Source organism: Ochotona curzoniae, unplaced genomic scaffold, assembly GCF_017591425.1.
Source record: "Ochotona curzoniae isolate NIBS_2020 unplaced genomic scaffold, NIBS_Ocur_1.0 scaffold_4506, whole genome shotgun sequence".
Lineage (NCBI taxonomy): Eukaryota > Metazoa > Chordata > Mammalia > Lagomorpha > Ochotonidae > Ochotona > Ochotona curzoniae.
The window spans coordinates 16244573-16260228 of record NW_024467119.1 but is presented as its reverse complement, the minus strand read 5'-3'; the positions used below and the strand labels follow the sequence as shown (position 1 = coordinate 16260228).

Genomic DNA, 15656 nt, shown 5'->3' with positions numbered 1-15656 from the left:
ATGAGTGGCAGGGAACTAAGTATTTGAGGCTATACATTAGCACGAAGCTGGGTCAGAAGCAGAGGCGGGACTCAATCCCAAGCACTCTGATATGGGATGCCAGCATCCCAAGTCTTAACTTAATCCACAATGTTTGCCCTAGTGTTGTTATTCCTACAGAGAGAAAAACTTAAAGGTCACTAGAAGGGTCAGATAATGAAGTCTTGGGAAAAATGTTTGGAAACCATTAGTATTGAATGTCTGTTATATTCATTTCCCCAAGAATGCTTGGTTGAGATAATCCCTATGCCTGAATCAATAAGCAGTCTTGTATCTGGTCCTGTGGATTGGTTCCTATTTGAAAGGACTCATATGAAGTGCGTTCATCTGCATTAGGTGAGTCTATATTTGTATGTTTAAATTGTTCCCCAGTAGGTAACCCAACAGATGTACCAGGACTTCCAGTAGGCATAATTAGATCCCCATCAATTCGGTCTTGTCTTCCACTGGTGGATGGAGCTCCAGTGCTGGCAGAGTGATGGTTTGCTAATTTGGAGCCAAAACATGGTACACGCAAGATGCTTGGGGATTCCTGTTGTTTCTCCTTGTCGTTTTCTTGGACTTCAGTCTTGATGCCTTCTGACTTGGGATCTTCATTAGGTGTGCTGATCACGAGCTGCTTAGGTGTAAGGGCAACCGTTATTTCATTGAGCTGATTGCCTTCAGACATTTGTCCCACAACATTGCCCCCATCTTCTCCCAGGTCATTTTTGAGACAAGGTGTATTCTTGGACTGAGGGGAACTGGCTTCAGGAACAGATGTAATTTCCAGTTGGCCCAGTTGGTTCTTCAGAGAACATCGAGTGCTCCTTCTCAGAGTGGACACATCAGCTCTGAACGAATTTGGGTTTTGGCTCTCTCCAGGCAGTCTGTTCTCAGAACTGTTTCTTTGGCCAGGTAGGGTGCTTGCTGGGGAGACAATAAAACTGGGGTGATTGGTATGACTACCTTCTGGATGCAGAGAAGTGCTGGGTTTCTCCTCTGGTGCAAGACCATGAGATGAAGTTGAGACTTGGAGGGACAGTGGATTGTCCTTGAGCACTGTGGAGCCTCCAGTACAGCAGGAACTGCCCTGGCTTTGGCGAAACATGTAGGTTTCTTTTTGACTTGATGGGTCACTTTGAGTGATTAAGTCTGGATAAGCCAAATATTCTCTCCCTGGTGAATTCAACCCAGCAATTTGCATGCCATAGTTCAAATGCTTGCCTTCATGCCAGGTTGGGTTTTTCTGAAGACTGGTTAGGGAATTACTGTAGTAGAGCTGAGTCTCCTTCAGGTTTGGTACAGTAGTTGAGACTTCATGTAAATTTGTTGCCTGATTCCAGAAGTTTCTGTTATAATATGGCTCTTTTTCTTTTTGACCTTGGGTTTGAATATTGTAGTCCCAGGAGTTCCATGAAGGAAAAACAGTACTTCCTTGTTGTCCAACACCATTGTTGGTATAACCCTTGGTGTTCACAGGTGGGGATACAGTGAAACCTGTATTATAGGAGAAATTCTCATCTGGATTCCATGGGTAGAACCCATTAGAGGGCAAATCCTCCCTGGGTTTTGATGGCCTATCTACAGGATAGGGGAGATACTGCTTTGGTTGATTGGAAGTGTGTTGCTTACCTTCATACTGCCTACCTGTTGGGGCTCTTTTCAAGCTTGACTCTTCCTCATCCCATGTACTTTGCCTTTGAAAAATTTCATCTCCAATTGGATCAATAGGGTCCTTTTCATTATAAGGAACAATCTTTTTCTGTTCTGGAGTATTCAACGGGGACTGTGGATGTTCTGGTTGCCGTATACTACTAGGAGAATCAACTATCTCACCCCAGGTGTTGCTACTTAGGTAAGGTGGATTTGCACTAGGATTATAGGGGCTGTATTCATGAAAGAAAACACTTCCTCTGGAGCCATGGGAAGGAGGAAGAGGAGGAGTAGGAGTAGGTAAACGTTCTTCCCACGTAGGAATTCCTTTAAAGGGTGGAGAGATATCTCGGTGATTCCATGTATTTCTTCCAGCAGGAAAATGTTCTCTGGTGGGAGCAGGGATCCCTTCAGGGTATAGAGGCTGATACGTTTTATACTTTAATTTTGGCTGACTAGTTTCTGGTGCATATGGAGTTATTTTTGGCTCTAAAATAATGCCATTGGGCAAATTCTGGTTTTGGATTTGTACACCAGAATTTGGAACTCTTCTGGAGTCTCCTGCTGGGGAATAAGGATTTTCTTGTTGACCAATAGAATTAAAGTTGGGGCCTGGTGTGTTGCCTATAGGGTGTGGCAGTTTATAATTGGGTTTATTCACTCCGCCATGAGGGTGAGAGTTCCTCCAGAGGCTGACTGTATCTTTTGTAGGAACAACAGTCCTTTCTTTCTGACCCACTTGCTTATCTGCTGGATTCTGTACTTTTTCACTGTAGCCAACACTACCTTGGTTGGGATCCAGTGGGACAATATTGGTTACCACAACATTTTTATTTGGCCCCTGAGGCCTTTTTCTAAAGTTTACTGGTTTTCCTGCATTATTAGTATAATAGCCTCTTGAAGTGGAAAGAAAAGTTTTGTGAGAAGTTGGATTTCCTGGATGTGTTGCTTGTTTGTTTTCCCAAGCAAAGGAATTCCATTGAGAATTCTTTTGAACTTGCTCATTTCGGTAAAAAGGCCCATTTGGTCTCTGGCCAACAGCAGTACCAGTGTGATGCCACTGTCTTCCTGAAGGGAAATTTCGGGTGTTGTGATTTGGGTAATTTTCATAAATATTTGGCTGACTTGGTCTCCATGGGAATTGACTTCTGGGTGCTCCCTGGCCTGAAGTATTAACTGTAGGGGATGGGTTGACTCCATTCTGAGCTGTTGGGTTATTCCCAGTGTTCTGTCCTGGGACACCATTTCCTGTTGGGCTGGTGTCATTCCCACCTGGTTGGGTAGAATTTGTCTCGTTTACTGTTGCATTTGCTGAGGGCTCTGTTGATGGACTCTCTGCTTTAGGAGGATCTTCTTCTTTGGGTTTTTCAATATCATCATACATTTCTTCTGAGTAATAAGGAGGGCGGCCCCCAAAGCCATGATATCCAAAATATCCAAAGTAAGGATTCTGCAGGAAAGAAGTTGGAAATCAATACTTACTCTTGGCTTCCCCCATGATGTTACCTGGGTTTCTTTTTTAAAAATATAATAGGGGAATTTGATGAATCACATGCTTCTTTTAGCACCATTGGTTATATATTTTCTCAAAACTCTACTCCTTTGAGAAGTGTACCTTCTTGGTTTGTGTGACTCTACTGCCTTTTGTTTTTCTTGTCTGGGAATTTGTTTCACTTCTACTTCTACTTTGTTTTACTTTCTACTTCTACTTTTGTCTTCCTAGGCTGGATCCTAAAAATGAAGCCTTCTTTAAGGAGGTCCATCCTCTGTTTTCATTTTTTTTGTTCTCATTTTACATACCTCCCTTGAATATCTTTTGCATGCTAATGCTTTTCATAGAGACAAATGCTTATGACCCCCAAAGATATGACTATTGCCCATGACACTCTTGTGGAAATGAGGTACCAAAACAGCTCCACTAAAGGCCTCATGAGTAGGTGCAGTTGAGAGCATCCAGGACTGGGCCCATGTCCCCTAAGCCCCTTCGTCTGATAACTTATGTCTAAGCAAATTTCATCAGTCTTCACTCAGTTTCCTAGGTTTCTGCTGTCCCCTTTATGTTCCTAGATAATTAGCTACCACTTCCTACGGAATCTAAGCTGTCATCCTTGTTCCCTTGGTGTTTATCCTTAGTACTAAACGATTTCAATAGTGTTCTGAATCTATTATTATTATTCTGAATCTTTCCTGGGTTTTGATGGATTATTAACTAGATCATCTCTCTACCAGATCTTTCACTCTTGCCTTTCCACTCCTATCACAGCAGTGGGGGCTGGGAGTAGATATGCGGGACTCCTGCCACTTTCCTCTTTAGTTTGTTTTTAAAGTTTCTCTTATCTTATTGGATAAACTCCAAACCCCTTAGCATGATCAAGCAATACATCTTGGTGCTGAACAGTGGGATACAAGAAAGATAGGGGTTAAAAATCCTTATGCTATTAGTATTAGGAGTGTGACTTCGGGTCAATCTACATATTCATTTGCAATATGGAGCTAATAAGAAAATAATATCAGCCCCCGTTGTGATGGGTCAGTGGCTAAATCCTTTCCTTGCATGTGCTGGGATCCCATGTGGGTGCCAGTTCACATCCTATCTGCTCTGCTTCCCATCCATCTCCCTGCTTGTTGCCTGGGAAAGCAGTAGAGGATGGGCCAAAGCCTTGGGACTCTGCACCTGTATGGAAGACCTGGAAAAAGCTCCTGGCTCCTGGCTTTGGATTAGCTCAACTCCAGCCTTTGCAGTCATTTGGGGAATGAACCATCAGATAGAAGATATTTCTCTCTGTCTCTCCTTCTCTGTAAATCTGCCTTTCCAATAAAAATAAAATAAATCTTAAAGAAAATAGTATCAACTTTACAGATTGTCATGAGGATGCAATGTATGATCAAAATGTAAAGCTCAATGGCTGGTACTTAGCAAGTGCCTAATTGTTACATATGACAGTGTTTAATAAGTATCTAGGTCAAAATAATTCTGTTCAGCCTTATTTATTCTCTCCTGTACTTTACATAAGTTGAAACAACAACTGTTAGTCTTCTGGAGATTCTCTTCATGCTTTAGTGCCTTTATACTCATGGCTTCTCTACATCTAATCTTCTCTGACCCATGTGTTTATGTCACATGGCAAACTTGATTTCTCTTCAGAACTCAGCTTGACTGCTACCTCTTTGTCCTGACCCATGTTGGCTAAAACTGGGCTCCACTGACAGCAGTACAGACTTTGGTCATAATCACCGTCCCACTGGACTTCAGTTTCATACTTCTCTGGGTTTTGCCCAGGGAAACTTTTTGAATGAAATTGTTAAGTTATTCACCATTGCTTTCCAGCACCTACCACAGTTGGAAGTGCTTAGCATATTTTCATGTAACAGATGACCTCATCATCATGAACTCTGTCACTTTGTTAGACATTTGTTAGGCATGCAGGTCATTTAGTTTTTTCTTTGAAAACAGGTACAATCGGGAGCAAAAATGTTTTCATCCCCAGTGGCAGATGAGATAAGTGAAGTGATCTCCAACATCAGTAAGGAAGTAAGGCAGTACCCCAAGAGGAAGAATTTAACTTCTTCATACCTGTGCCAAGTGCTTAGATTACTCTGCTTTCCTTTCTTACATTATGTTTGTGAAAATTTCTATGTTGCATACAGTTAGCTGAATCATTTTTATTTGGAGGTATTGCATAATGATATTTTTGAAGGCATCTTATATGATTAGTGATATATTTCAATGTCATTATTTAAAAAAAAAATTAGCACTGTCCACCTGCCAACCTATTGGGTCCCTGTATCTCACTGAAGACATACCACACATTTAGGAGGAAAGAGAGAGTAAGTTCTGAGGCTGGAGCACTGTGTCAGAGTCACTTAAGTGGCTGTTTTGGATGACAGTATCAGACTATATTCCAGGTGTATCATTTGGTGATATACACTTGATTCTTTTCATTGCTATATGAAAAAGGCAATTGGACAGGGTCTTTGAAGATGTGAGTTCTGAGTTCAGTTTATATCCACTAGCTCAATAAGTGAAATAGAATATTAATTTCCCTTTTCTGACTTTTAATTTATGTGAACAAGGGAGAGGTTAGATGATTATTTGGTTCCCCTCTGAGGAAAACCTGCTCACACTTCATTTTTCTACTTATCACTGTCTAGAGTCCAACATCAACCTTGATAAAGTGTCTTGGAGATTTCCATACATGTGGAGCAGGAGAAATGATGTAACAGATTGTATTTTAGGTCACTGTCTTTATTTTTCAATTTTTCTTTAATCTTGGGAGCTTGACTAAGAGTTTTATGTGTTAGGCTATAACCATCATATTAGATGTGGGTCGCAAAGAGGAAACCATTGGATTGTAGTTCCAGATGGGAATGCTGGTTACTTACCCCACCTTCTTCATTACTGAGGCGTCCATAACCTGGTGGTGGCGGTGGTGGCATCGGCGGTGGCATTGGTGGTGGCATCGGCGGTGGCATCCTCTGCAAGGCGAAAAACACAATGAACACAAGACAGTGCTTTGTATGTTTAAGTTGTTTTAAACTAGCTCAAACCAACGGCTGGGTAATTGCACTGTTGAAGCCTGTAAGTCATTAGCTTCACAATTCAAGTACTAAGAGTTATAATCCATTGGTCAATAAAGGTAAAAATAAAGATGCCAGCTGGTTCCTGGCTTATTCCATTCAAAATCCCTGGTGTGGCTGTAGGTCTAAGGGTCACCTCACCCCATCACCTCCAACACCCACCAGCACTTCTCCCCTCCTTGCCCTTCAACTTCATGCACAGACATGGTGATGGGGTAGGTGGTGGTGGTGGGGAAGGTGGGAGGAGAGAGAAATTTCAACATCATTGTAACAAAACCAACCACGTTAGGACATGTAACAATAGCGATTAAATAATATTACAAATGTTTCTTAAAAATTATTTTACTCCTCTATTTCTCTCTCTCTCTTTCTCTTTCACACACACACACACACACACACACACACACACACACACACTCCCATCTTCTGCTTCATTTTCCAAATGCCTGCATGCTGAAGTCACGAGCTGAAAACACAACCCAGGCGTCTTACACAGGTGACAGAACCAGCGACCTCAGTCCTCACTGATGCCTCCCACGGCCTGCATTAGCAGGAAGTTCCAGGGAGGCGCTACAGGCAGGTACTGGACCCAGGTACGTCATAGGAGACATGGGCATCATAACCAGTGTCTTAACTGCTGGCTAAATGTCCACATTTGTCTTTCATATCCTAATGTCTGTGGCCGACTTTCAGTTTTATAATTGATTGCAATAATTTTAAACATTAACAAGGTCTTTGGGAATTATTTTAAACATAATCTGAAGGGATTATTTATGATGATATATACATGGCTTTATTCAACAAGATATGTTAGAAGATCTTAGTCTAATCACAGCTCATCTCAGAATTTTCAAACTCCATTTTGTCCCAATCCTCATTGTGCTTTCTAATCTCTTAGGAAAGTGGAGAAATAGTAATAAATCAGTATAATCTTTTGACAATAATTTATTTACTAGGCTATTGGTAGCTTTTTGTGATGTAATCTGGGTTCCTGCCATAAATTAGTCTGTGTAAAAAATTCATTTGAAAATTCTTTACCTTTCTCCTACATAATGACTGATATGATTTTGTTATATATCCTCTATTGATTCATATATGGCATTCTATTAGTGTATTAACTGATATTAACTTAAGCTATCACATGCTAAGATTAACTTTTTTACTTCCAATGTAAAGAAAAAAATTCTCACAGGTGGGAATGGCCATGGTGGTTGTTGATAGGGAAATAATCCATTGTTGAAGGGTGGATATGCCTAGAGAGGAAGAATCAGAGTTTATGTGAAAGTGAGCAAAATAAATGAAAAACAAAATAAATAAACTAAATACAATTATTTGAATCTTATGTGGGCTATATTCCCTTTTGCATTAAACTTTGTTTAATGTATAATGATAAAAATGATAACAATAGTAGAATTTATAATGCTGAACACTCACATCCCAAGGACTGTGCTGAACATCTTATATAGTTAAATTCATTCAATACTCACATAATAGTAGAAGTTACATACTGCTATCATTCTCATTTTATCTAAGAATTTGAGGTTGAAAGAAGTTACATCACTTTCCCTAAATCTCAAGGCAGGGGAATGATTGAAACCAGGATCCCAACCTAGGAGTATATGACTATAATTTTTATCCAGTTTTGTGTTTTCTGCATCTATGATAGTGTCTGATAATGCACAGCTAAAACTCATTTACTTTTAAGGATCCACACAAGAAGAGATCTGGAGAAATCATTTGCAACTCTTGTTTCACATCAGGACTATACTTACGTTATCCTGAGATAGTAGAAGCAGTGCTAATTTCAGAGCAATGTTTTAGATCATAGATCTGCAAGGGACTTATAGATCATCTAGTTTAGTCTCCCGTATTGGGAGAAATGACTTGATGAAGATCATGTAAACAATACAAGCTGGGAATAGAACTTGAACCTTTGTTGGCTTTTAGACTAGTCCTCATGTGATTGTACCACTTTGACTCTGTATTTTAGAAGGAGATTCTTTGAGGCTAGGATGTTGGGTACTTTTGAGCCAAAGCTGGAATTGACTTTCCAGGCAGTTTGGATAAATGTCAAACTAAATATTGCATTGCTACATAATAGCAATATATGTTGTGAGGAAGTGTTAAGTGGGGGTTACCAATGATTCCTGAATCCCTTTGAATCCCTTGGTAACTTAGGTCATGTAAGCCTCACCTGAGTTGGCTGTGCTTCTTCTTTGGCTGGAGTTGGAGTAGTTGGCTGCTGCGCAGGGTCTTTTACTGGTGGCTTTTCTGCTGGAGGCTGGTTGGGGTTCTCGGTGTCTTGGGCTTGGTCAGTATTGCTCTGGCGTCGGAATCCTGCGGGTTTTGGTGGGGGCCACATGTTAGGTGGTGGCTGAGGCCACATAGGCATCTGGTATGGTGGGAACTGCTGAGGGAATGGGAAACCGTTTCCATAAGGGCCCATTGGTGGCATCTGGAGGAGGAGCACAAGGCACAGAAATTACATTAGAGGCTGGTTCCTGCCATCTTTTAGCATCAGTCTCCAAAGCTCAGCCCAAGAATTTAAATTTTTTATGGATTTGGAACACTTTAGTAATGGAAACTCCAAAATTTTTAGGCAGAGCTTCTTTCATTGTTGTCTTACAAAATGAAGCTTTACTCTTCTAGGAAACCAAATAACTAAATATAACTAAGAGGTAGAATTAGATGAAAAATTGCAGTTTAAGAATTTGATGGTGAGATCAAGAGCATTTCAGAACTATCAAAACCACCTGGGCAGAACTCTTGGAGCATATATCACATCGTCACCATAAGTTGATACCAGGTGGCCATTCCCCATCCCTGGGTACTGGGGCAGCTGGAGGCTGGGTATGGCTGGTCCCCTTACTTACTCCCTCCCCCTAGAAACAGAAAATTTGGAAACAATGACCACTCCCACTTTTCCCTAACCCTTGATCCTTTCCACCCTGATCAACTATGTAACATCACCCAAAATAAAATTTAAAAAATATATACACTGGTTTTCATTGATAGAAATCAGGTTTGACCTCAGTGAAAAGAAAAAAAAAACAAAAAAGAATTTGATTATTTTCTTATTCTGGAAATGTGACTCAGATATGCACAAGCCAGGTCACAGGGAATTTGATGTTAAATGCAAAACCCGGGTGACTTATTATCAAGCTGAAAAAGGAGAGAAAAGCCAAAAAAGAAAAAGATAAAATATAGAAAATAGAGGTTATACACAGCCCAAACAGCCTCAATCAAAATAGAGCAAAGAACAAGGGGAGCAATGGTAATTATAAATAAACGTTCTAATCTATGAATTGAACTCAGTGTGACAACATCACTCTTCATTTGAACATTTCTCTCCTGGTTTAATACCCCTCTCTTACCTCCACTCTTTATTAATCAGTCTCTTACTATTGAGTAGTGTACCTAGAATATAATGTAAATTTTTGGGGAGTTGATGGAATTAAAATTTTATATCTTAAGATTCAGGATTTTGTAAAAATTAAGTTGATAAAAATTTCAAATTACAGTTAATCATTAAAACCAAGAATGAGGGCTTAAAAGTTATGTCAGTAAGGAAGAAGAAATCGAAGATTATGATTTTTTTGTCATTCTTCTTTTTTCCTCCTTTATTTTTGACAATCTTTCCATAGATGATTAGGGCAAAAAGGGTCAAGGGCTACAGGAAAGTGGTTAAGATTATTGTTTCCACGTCATTGCTTTTGTTTTCTGTGTCTCGGGTAAAGTGGAAGATAAAGGGAGAAGCCCCACCCAGGATTATTCTTTATATTTTATTTATAAGCACACTTTAATGAAGAACTGACTTTTATAAAATCTTTTAGAGCACAAGCTACAGTAAGTAAAAGTGAGCATGTTTATACTAACAAGTTTCCTTCCCATTTAATGGGTAGTGTTTGGTGTCATTACTGAACTACAATGAACAAAATCTATTTATCTTACAGTATAGCAGGTTAAATTTTTATCTAGATAAAAACTTCTAATCTGGAAAGGACCTTAGGTCTTATTCCAATGGCTGCATGAGGAAGGATTGTTCTAGGGCCTGGTACGGTAGCCTAGTGGCTAAAGCCATCGCCTTGAATTCACCAGGATACCATATGGGTGCTGATTCTAATCCCGGCAGACCTACTTCCCACCCAGCTTCCTGCTTTTGGCCTAGGAAAGCAGTTGAGGATGATCCAAAGCCTTGGGACCCTGCACCCATGTGAGAGACCCGGAAGAGGCTCAAGGCTCCTGGCTTAGGATCAGCTCAGCTCTGGCCGGAAGATCTTCCTCTCTGTCTCTCCTCTTTTCTGTATCGGCCTTTTCAATAAAAATAAATCTTTTAAAAATACTATCAAATACTAAATTATATACCAGCCCAAAGAGTAATACACAGTGCAGTTCTTGTCCTTCTGCCTCTTATAAACTGGATGGAAAGAGCACATTCATAACAGTACAATAAAATAAGTATTATGTGAAGACTTCAAAGGTGACAGCAAACTGACAGTTACATGGAAGGGCAGAAAGGGAAGACATTCCTTGTAGGTGGGCAGCATGGCAAGGTGTGACTGTGGAAAAGAATAGGCCTTCTGAGTTTCAGAGAAGATGCTGAGGATGGCGGGTTTGGCAGGGACCAGGTTGCAAAGCACAACTTTTAAAAGACAAGTTGGAGACTCTGAACGTGATTATCTGTAAACAAGATTCTTGTAGAGCAGCTACACTGGGTTAGGACTAGGAGGAGCAAATAGAGCTCTAAGGGGAAAGTCTGAGTCAAGTTCCAGGCAGTGGAAAGGGAAGGAGAAGGATGCATGGAATGAGAACTTTGCAAAAACAAACAAACAAACAAACAACAACATTAGCCATGTATGAGAAGGACTGGAGGAAAAAAGCGAAGGTCCAGGAATGACTGCTAGCACGTAGACTCCAAAACCTGGCATGATATGGATCATAAATGAAAAGTCAAATAAAATTCTTACAGCTAAAAGGTCTCCTTGGAGAACTTTTTCTCCTTTCTAAACTTTCTATTTATTAATCTGGATTTGAGGAACCAAATATTTACATTCCCATAATACTGACTACACTTGTGACCAAGCGTCTATTATCCTTTTTATGGGTCTAGAACTTTCAATTTTTAATATTCTTTCATAAAGAAGCATTAAAGTTTTATTCTCAAAATGCCTCTTCCAAATATGTCATGAAGATTTCATCAGACTCATAAGTTGAGAAAACTCAGGAAAAAACTGGATTAATTGCCAGGGACAAGCAGCCAATAGAAAAGCTGGACTAGAACCTAGGTATAAGGATTCATAATTCAAGCCTCTCCCCACCCTCCTCATGTTTTTGTTAGTGATTGGCTAAAAATAGCAGCATACACCATTGGTGGTGAGCTTGTCAGAGTATAATAGCTGACCAGGAACTGAGAGGTGGAGTATCCCGGTCTGTCACATCTGCCTATTCCCATGGTGTAAATGCGCTCACCAGGCTTGATTTCATCCTAGCCATTGATGTTGTAAGCAATAATGATGATAATGATTTTTTAAAACCAGGATCTTTAAATAGAGTGACTAAAGTGGACAGAATTAAGAGAAAATTGAAGAAGTCCTTCATTTTTTTCTGCCAAAATGGCCGTTATGATCATGCTGTAGAAACCAAATGTTATATGGTTCTGTTACCATGAGACTTTGAGAGTTATGTTGTGTGAAAAAAAATCCAACTGAAACTTGATCATCTTGTTCCAAAAATCAGCACACAAGCACAAGGACAGCTCAGATTTGGCTAAATAAGATTAAGATTGATTTCCCAATTTTAATGTTCTTAAAGTAATCCAAATAAAATTTACTTCCCAGATTGCACTTATTATGTTACATTTGTGGTCTTTACTTGTGGTCCTTTCCCAGAACCGATTTTTCCTAGCTATAAAGAGCTCTTATAATTATTAAATGATTTGGAGTAATAAAGTACAGTAATAATAAGGGGGAAATTTTGGTGTGAAAGGACAAGTGAAATGATTTTTCCTCCTGAAAACAGTTATTCTATTGTAAATAAAACATGGATCTAGCTATTGATGTCTATGTTAACAAGATAAACCTTAGAATGCAGCTATGTGGATGTAAACCAGAAATCCTCAGAAATAAGATACAGAGGAACTTACGTGTGGATAGTTCATGAAGGGATACGGGCCATACCGCATCATCTGTAAGTAAAGGAATCTGTTAAAATGGCAGAAAGGGAACATGCTTGATTCAATCAACTCACAAATCATAAGTTTTATTCCTGGTTTTAAATCAAGTGGTTCTATGGTCTTTCACTAGTTATACACAAGTTTAAAATATGTATTCCTATCAAGACTTTTAAGGCATTTTAATTTTTAAAGTCAGATTTTAATCTTAAATTAGATTTTTATTTTGAGAAGAATTACTGTCCATATAAAAGATCCACTGTGAAATTTTTGAATACTCTGTTCATTTCGAGTTCTGGAATGGACACAGACAATTCGATTACAAGATGATTCTTCTTTCTGATTTGTTTGACTAATAACCCCCCAATATGCATTATGTGAAAGATATTTATATGCTTAAATATCTGCTTCTATAAATTCTTGGTATAGTGGTTACCTCTGATAGCTAAGAAAATTAGCAAAAAATCTAATGTTGACTAATTTAACGTATATCCACATTTACCTTGAAAATGAGCAAGAAGCACACGTATAGGACAACACCGGGGAATTATTACTTTGTTTTGAATTGGAGTTTAAGGCTTTCAGCTCTCCTCCCTTGTGTCTCCCATGAGAAACTTTACATAATAGAAAGTTTGCTGATATTCTGTTTTTAAATGAACTTCTAGAAAGAGACTCTAGAACACTCCTCCCCTGACCCTGAGCATACATACCTCCTCACTTTTACTGCTGTATCCAGGCATCCGGGGCATGTGCATCTGAAAGTGAGAGCGTATCAGTGACAAATGTAGAACAAGTGAAATGAGCTCAACACTTGTCCCCGAGTTATGCAATGACAGGACAGAAAGAGAAAGCCTACTATTTGAAAAATACTCACTGGCATAGCCATGGAATTACCAAGAACACCTAGCAAGACCAGCAGAATCTTCATTCTTCCACTCGGCACCTGAAACACAAATCTCAATTTTATTTTTGGACTGTGAAATAATTGTACTAGGACCCTCTGTCTTCATCTAGGTTTTTGTCTTGTGGAGGAGAGGACAGCAACTCACTGCAGCTTTAGTGCCTTGATGTTTATAAAGAGTTATGTAGTTACTACCTGATACTATTCCAAGTTGAACAAAGGATCAGATTTAAAAAAAGGTGGGGGGACAGTGATGCTGGAGATGCTAGTTCACATTGCAAGAATGTTGAAAACGGCAAATTATGAGGCTGCCAAAATCTAGGAGTATTTGTGGTTTTAAGTTTCTAACTGTTGCATTGGTTTAGGATGGCACATTTATGGTCAATTACATTCACTGTGTAGAGTAATCTCTGAATCCATGGATAAACTCTCTGAAATCAGAAATTCATACTGCTTTCTGAAATCTGGGCATCCATTCATAAAGCCTTTTCATAACTAAACAAATATTGCAGAATTTCACTTTTCCTTCTTTTATCTACAGTTTGTTAGCATTATTACTTTACCCTTTAAAAATCACTTTTGTACAAGGACTGATCAGGAAAATAGGAAGAAAGAGATCAGAAATGTGAGTTTCATCTACTTGTTAGATAAATAACAGATTGTAATTAGGAAAGCGATACAAAGAAGCTATTATAGAAAATGCTAATAAAAATTTTCCTTTCTAAATATTTCTAGGAAAAAAATAGAATAAGCATTTCTAGGAATATGGCTCAAGATTTTGGGCAACTTTGAGTTGTTTAATTTACTTCTTGCTTGCTCATCCCTTTCACCTCTACTGTGTGTATCAAAGATTCTTGATACGTTGCATGCTCAAGTAGGAAGATGTGGCCTTATTTGGCAAGTATAACATGCCATTCATTTTGTCACTTGCCATATTAATGTATTGTGTTGAATGACTTAAGCTCCTTCCCATCTCCACAAGTATGTGATTGGATGAAATGCATGACTGGAGGATTAAGGACAACACTTGTAAGAATCAGTAGGAAGTACAGTGACTGTGTAAGTTCTTCCCTCTTGTGTCTCACCTGTGAACACAGATCCCCTTCGTTTTTTCTGACTTTTTAAAATAGTGGTTTGTACTTTCAAGTGTCCTCCTAATGATATCTAGCTTAATGGCTAAATCTAGAGGGCAGACAGAAAGAAAGTACTTACCAAGTTATCTAGTTCAGGAAAAGGGACTCCATTCCTGTGTTGAAGCAGCAACATCTTTTCACCAGGATTTTCATAAGCCTTTAATGAAAAATATTTCATATGATGATAAACTCAAATATGAAAATGAAACACATGAAATAACTAGTAAAGCTTCAGCTGGAAGGTGGCACATATTGTACTAATTCCTTCATCTGCTCTCAAAATCAAGCTTAGTCTGTCATTTTGAGATTAGGGAAAAAAGTTAAAGGAGAAAGTGATACAATCACAGACACTTGTAGAGCGCAGTGTTGATGAAGATGGACTTCTCTGTCATGAGATGCATAAAAGCACCATTTTAAAAGAGGTATAAATAGGTTGGAAGAAAACTTTAAGAAAAGCAAATAAACCTAATAAACAGAAGAGGCTCAGGCTTTGTGCAAAGATTGGTCTGCAAGCCAATGATTATACCTTTGACATCAAGGAAGGCACTAAGGAAATCAACATCTACGAATTAAGTACATTATTTGGCATGATTTTACCCAGATTGATAATCCCATATACTCACCCAGTGCATTAGAAGCAGCAATATGTCAAAAATAATTTCTACTTGAACTTTGCTGGCCTGTCTTGGAAATGCATTCTTAACAGTCTGTTATGAAAATGACTAAACTGCTGAAGGTTGGGCAAGCTCAAGGAGAAACACACATTTATTTCTTAATAACAAAACAAAAATTCTTCATGGAGATAGTCATGTTCAGTACCCACAGGGCTTAAAATAAAAAGATCGCTCCTTGTCAGAAAGCTTGGCACAGCAAGGTCACATTTAAGCACTGTTGTAGATGTGCACAACCAATCAGGTGTAAGAAAAATGATTCTGCCGTCACAAGAATTTAAGCTTAAAAAACACATCCAGTGTAAAATTTATAGTGTGTTATTATAGAAACAGTCAAATCAAGTCTCTCATTATGTATAATAATAGTCCAGGAAAATGAGCTTACAGCAGTAAGATTTAGGAGATGCTTTGCTTAGTGAATTTGAGTTTTGAAGCACAGAAACTCTGTTTATGCAGAGATGAATCAAGGTAAATATTAACTATCTGTTATTGCCATAAATCACTGGCCATCATGAAAAGGTAGACATCGA

General features: G+C 38.9%; 1 protein-coding gene across 1 annotated transcript; it reads right to left on the bottom strand.

The window, feature by feature from the left end:
• Positions 1-283: 283 nt before the first annotated feature.
• Positions 284-14588, bottom strand: ENAM (enamelin). The gene is made up of 8 exons (XM_040967127.1): positions 14535-14588; positions 13296-13364; positions 13132-13176; positions 12395-12436; positions 8447-8707; positions 7443-7505; positions 6058-6150; positions 284-3124 (listed from the first exon to the last, which is right to left on the bottom strand). The coding sequence occupies exons 1-8, from the start codon at positions 14586-14588 to the stop codon at positions 284-286; spliced, it is 3468 nt and encodes a 1155-aa protein (XP_040823061.1).
• Between the last annotated feature and the right edge of the window lie 1068 nt (positions 14589-15656).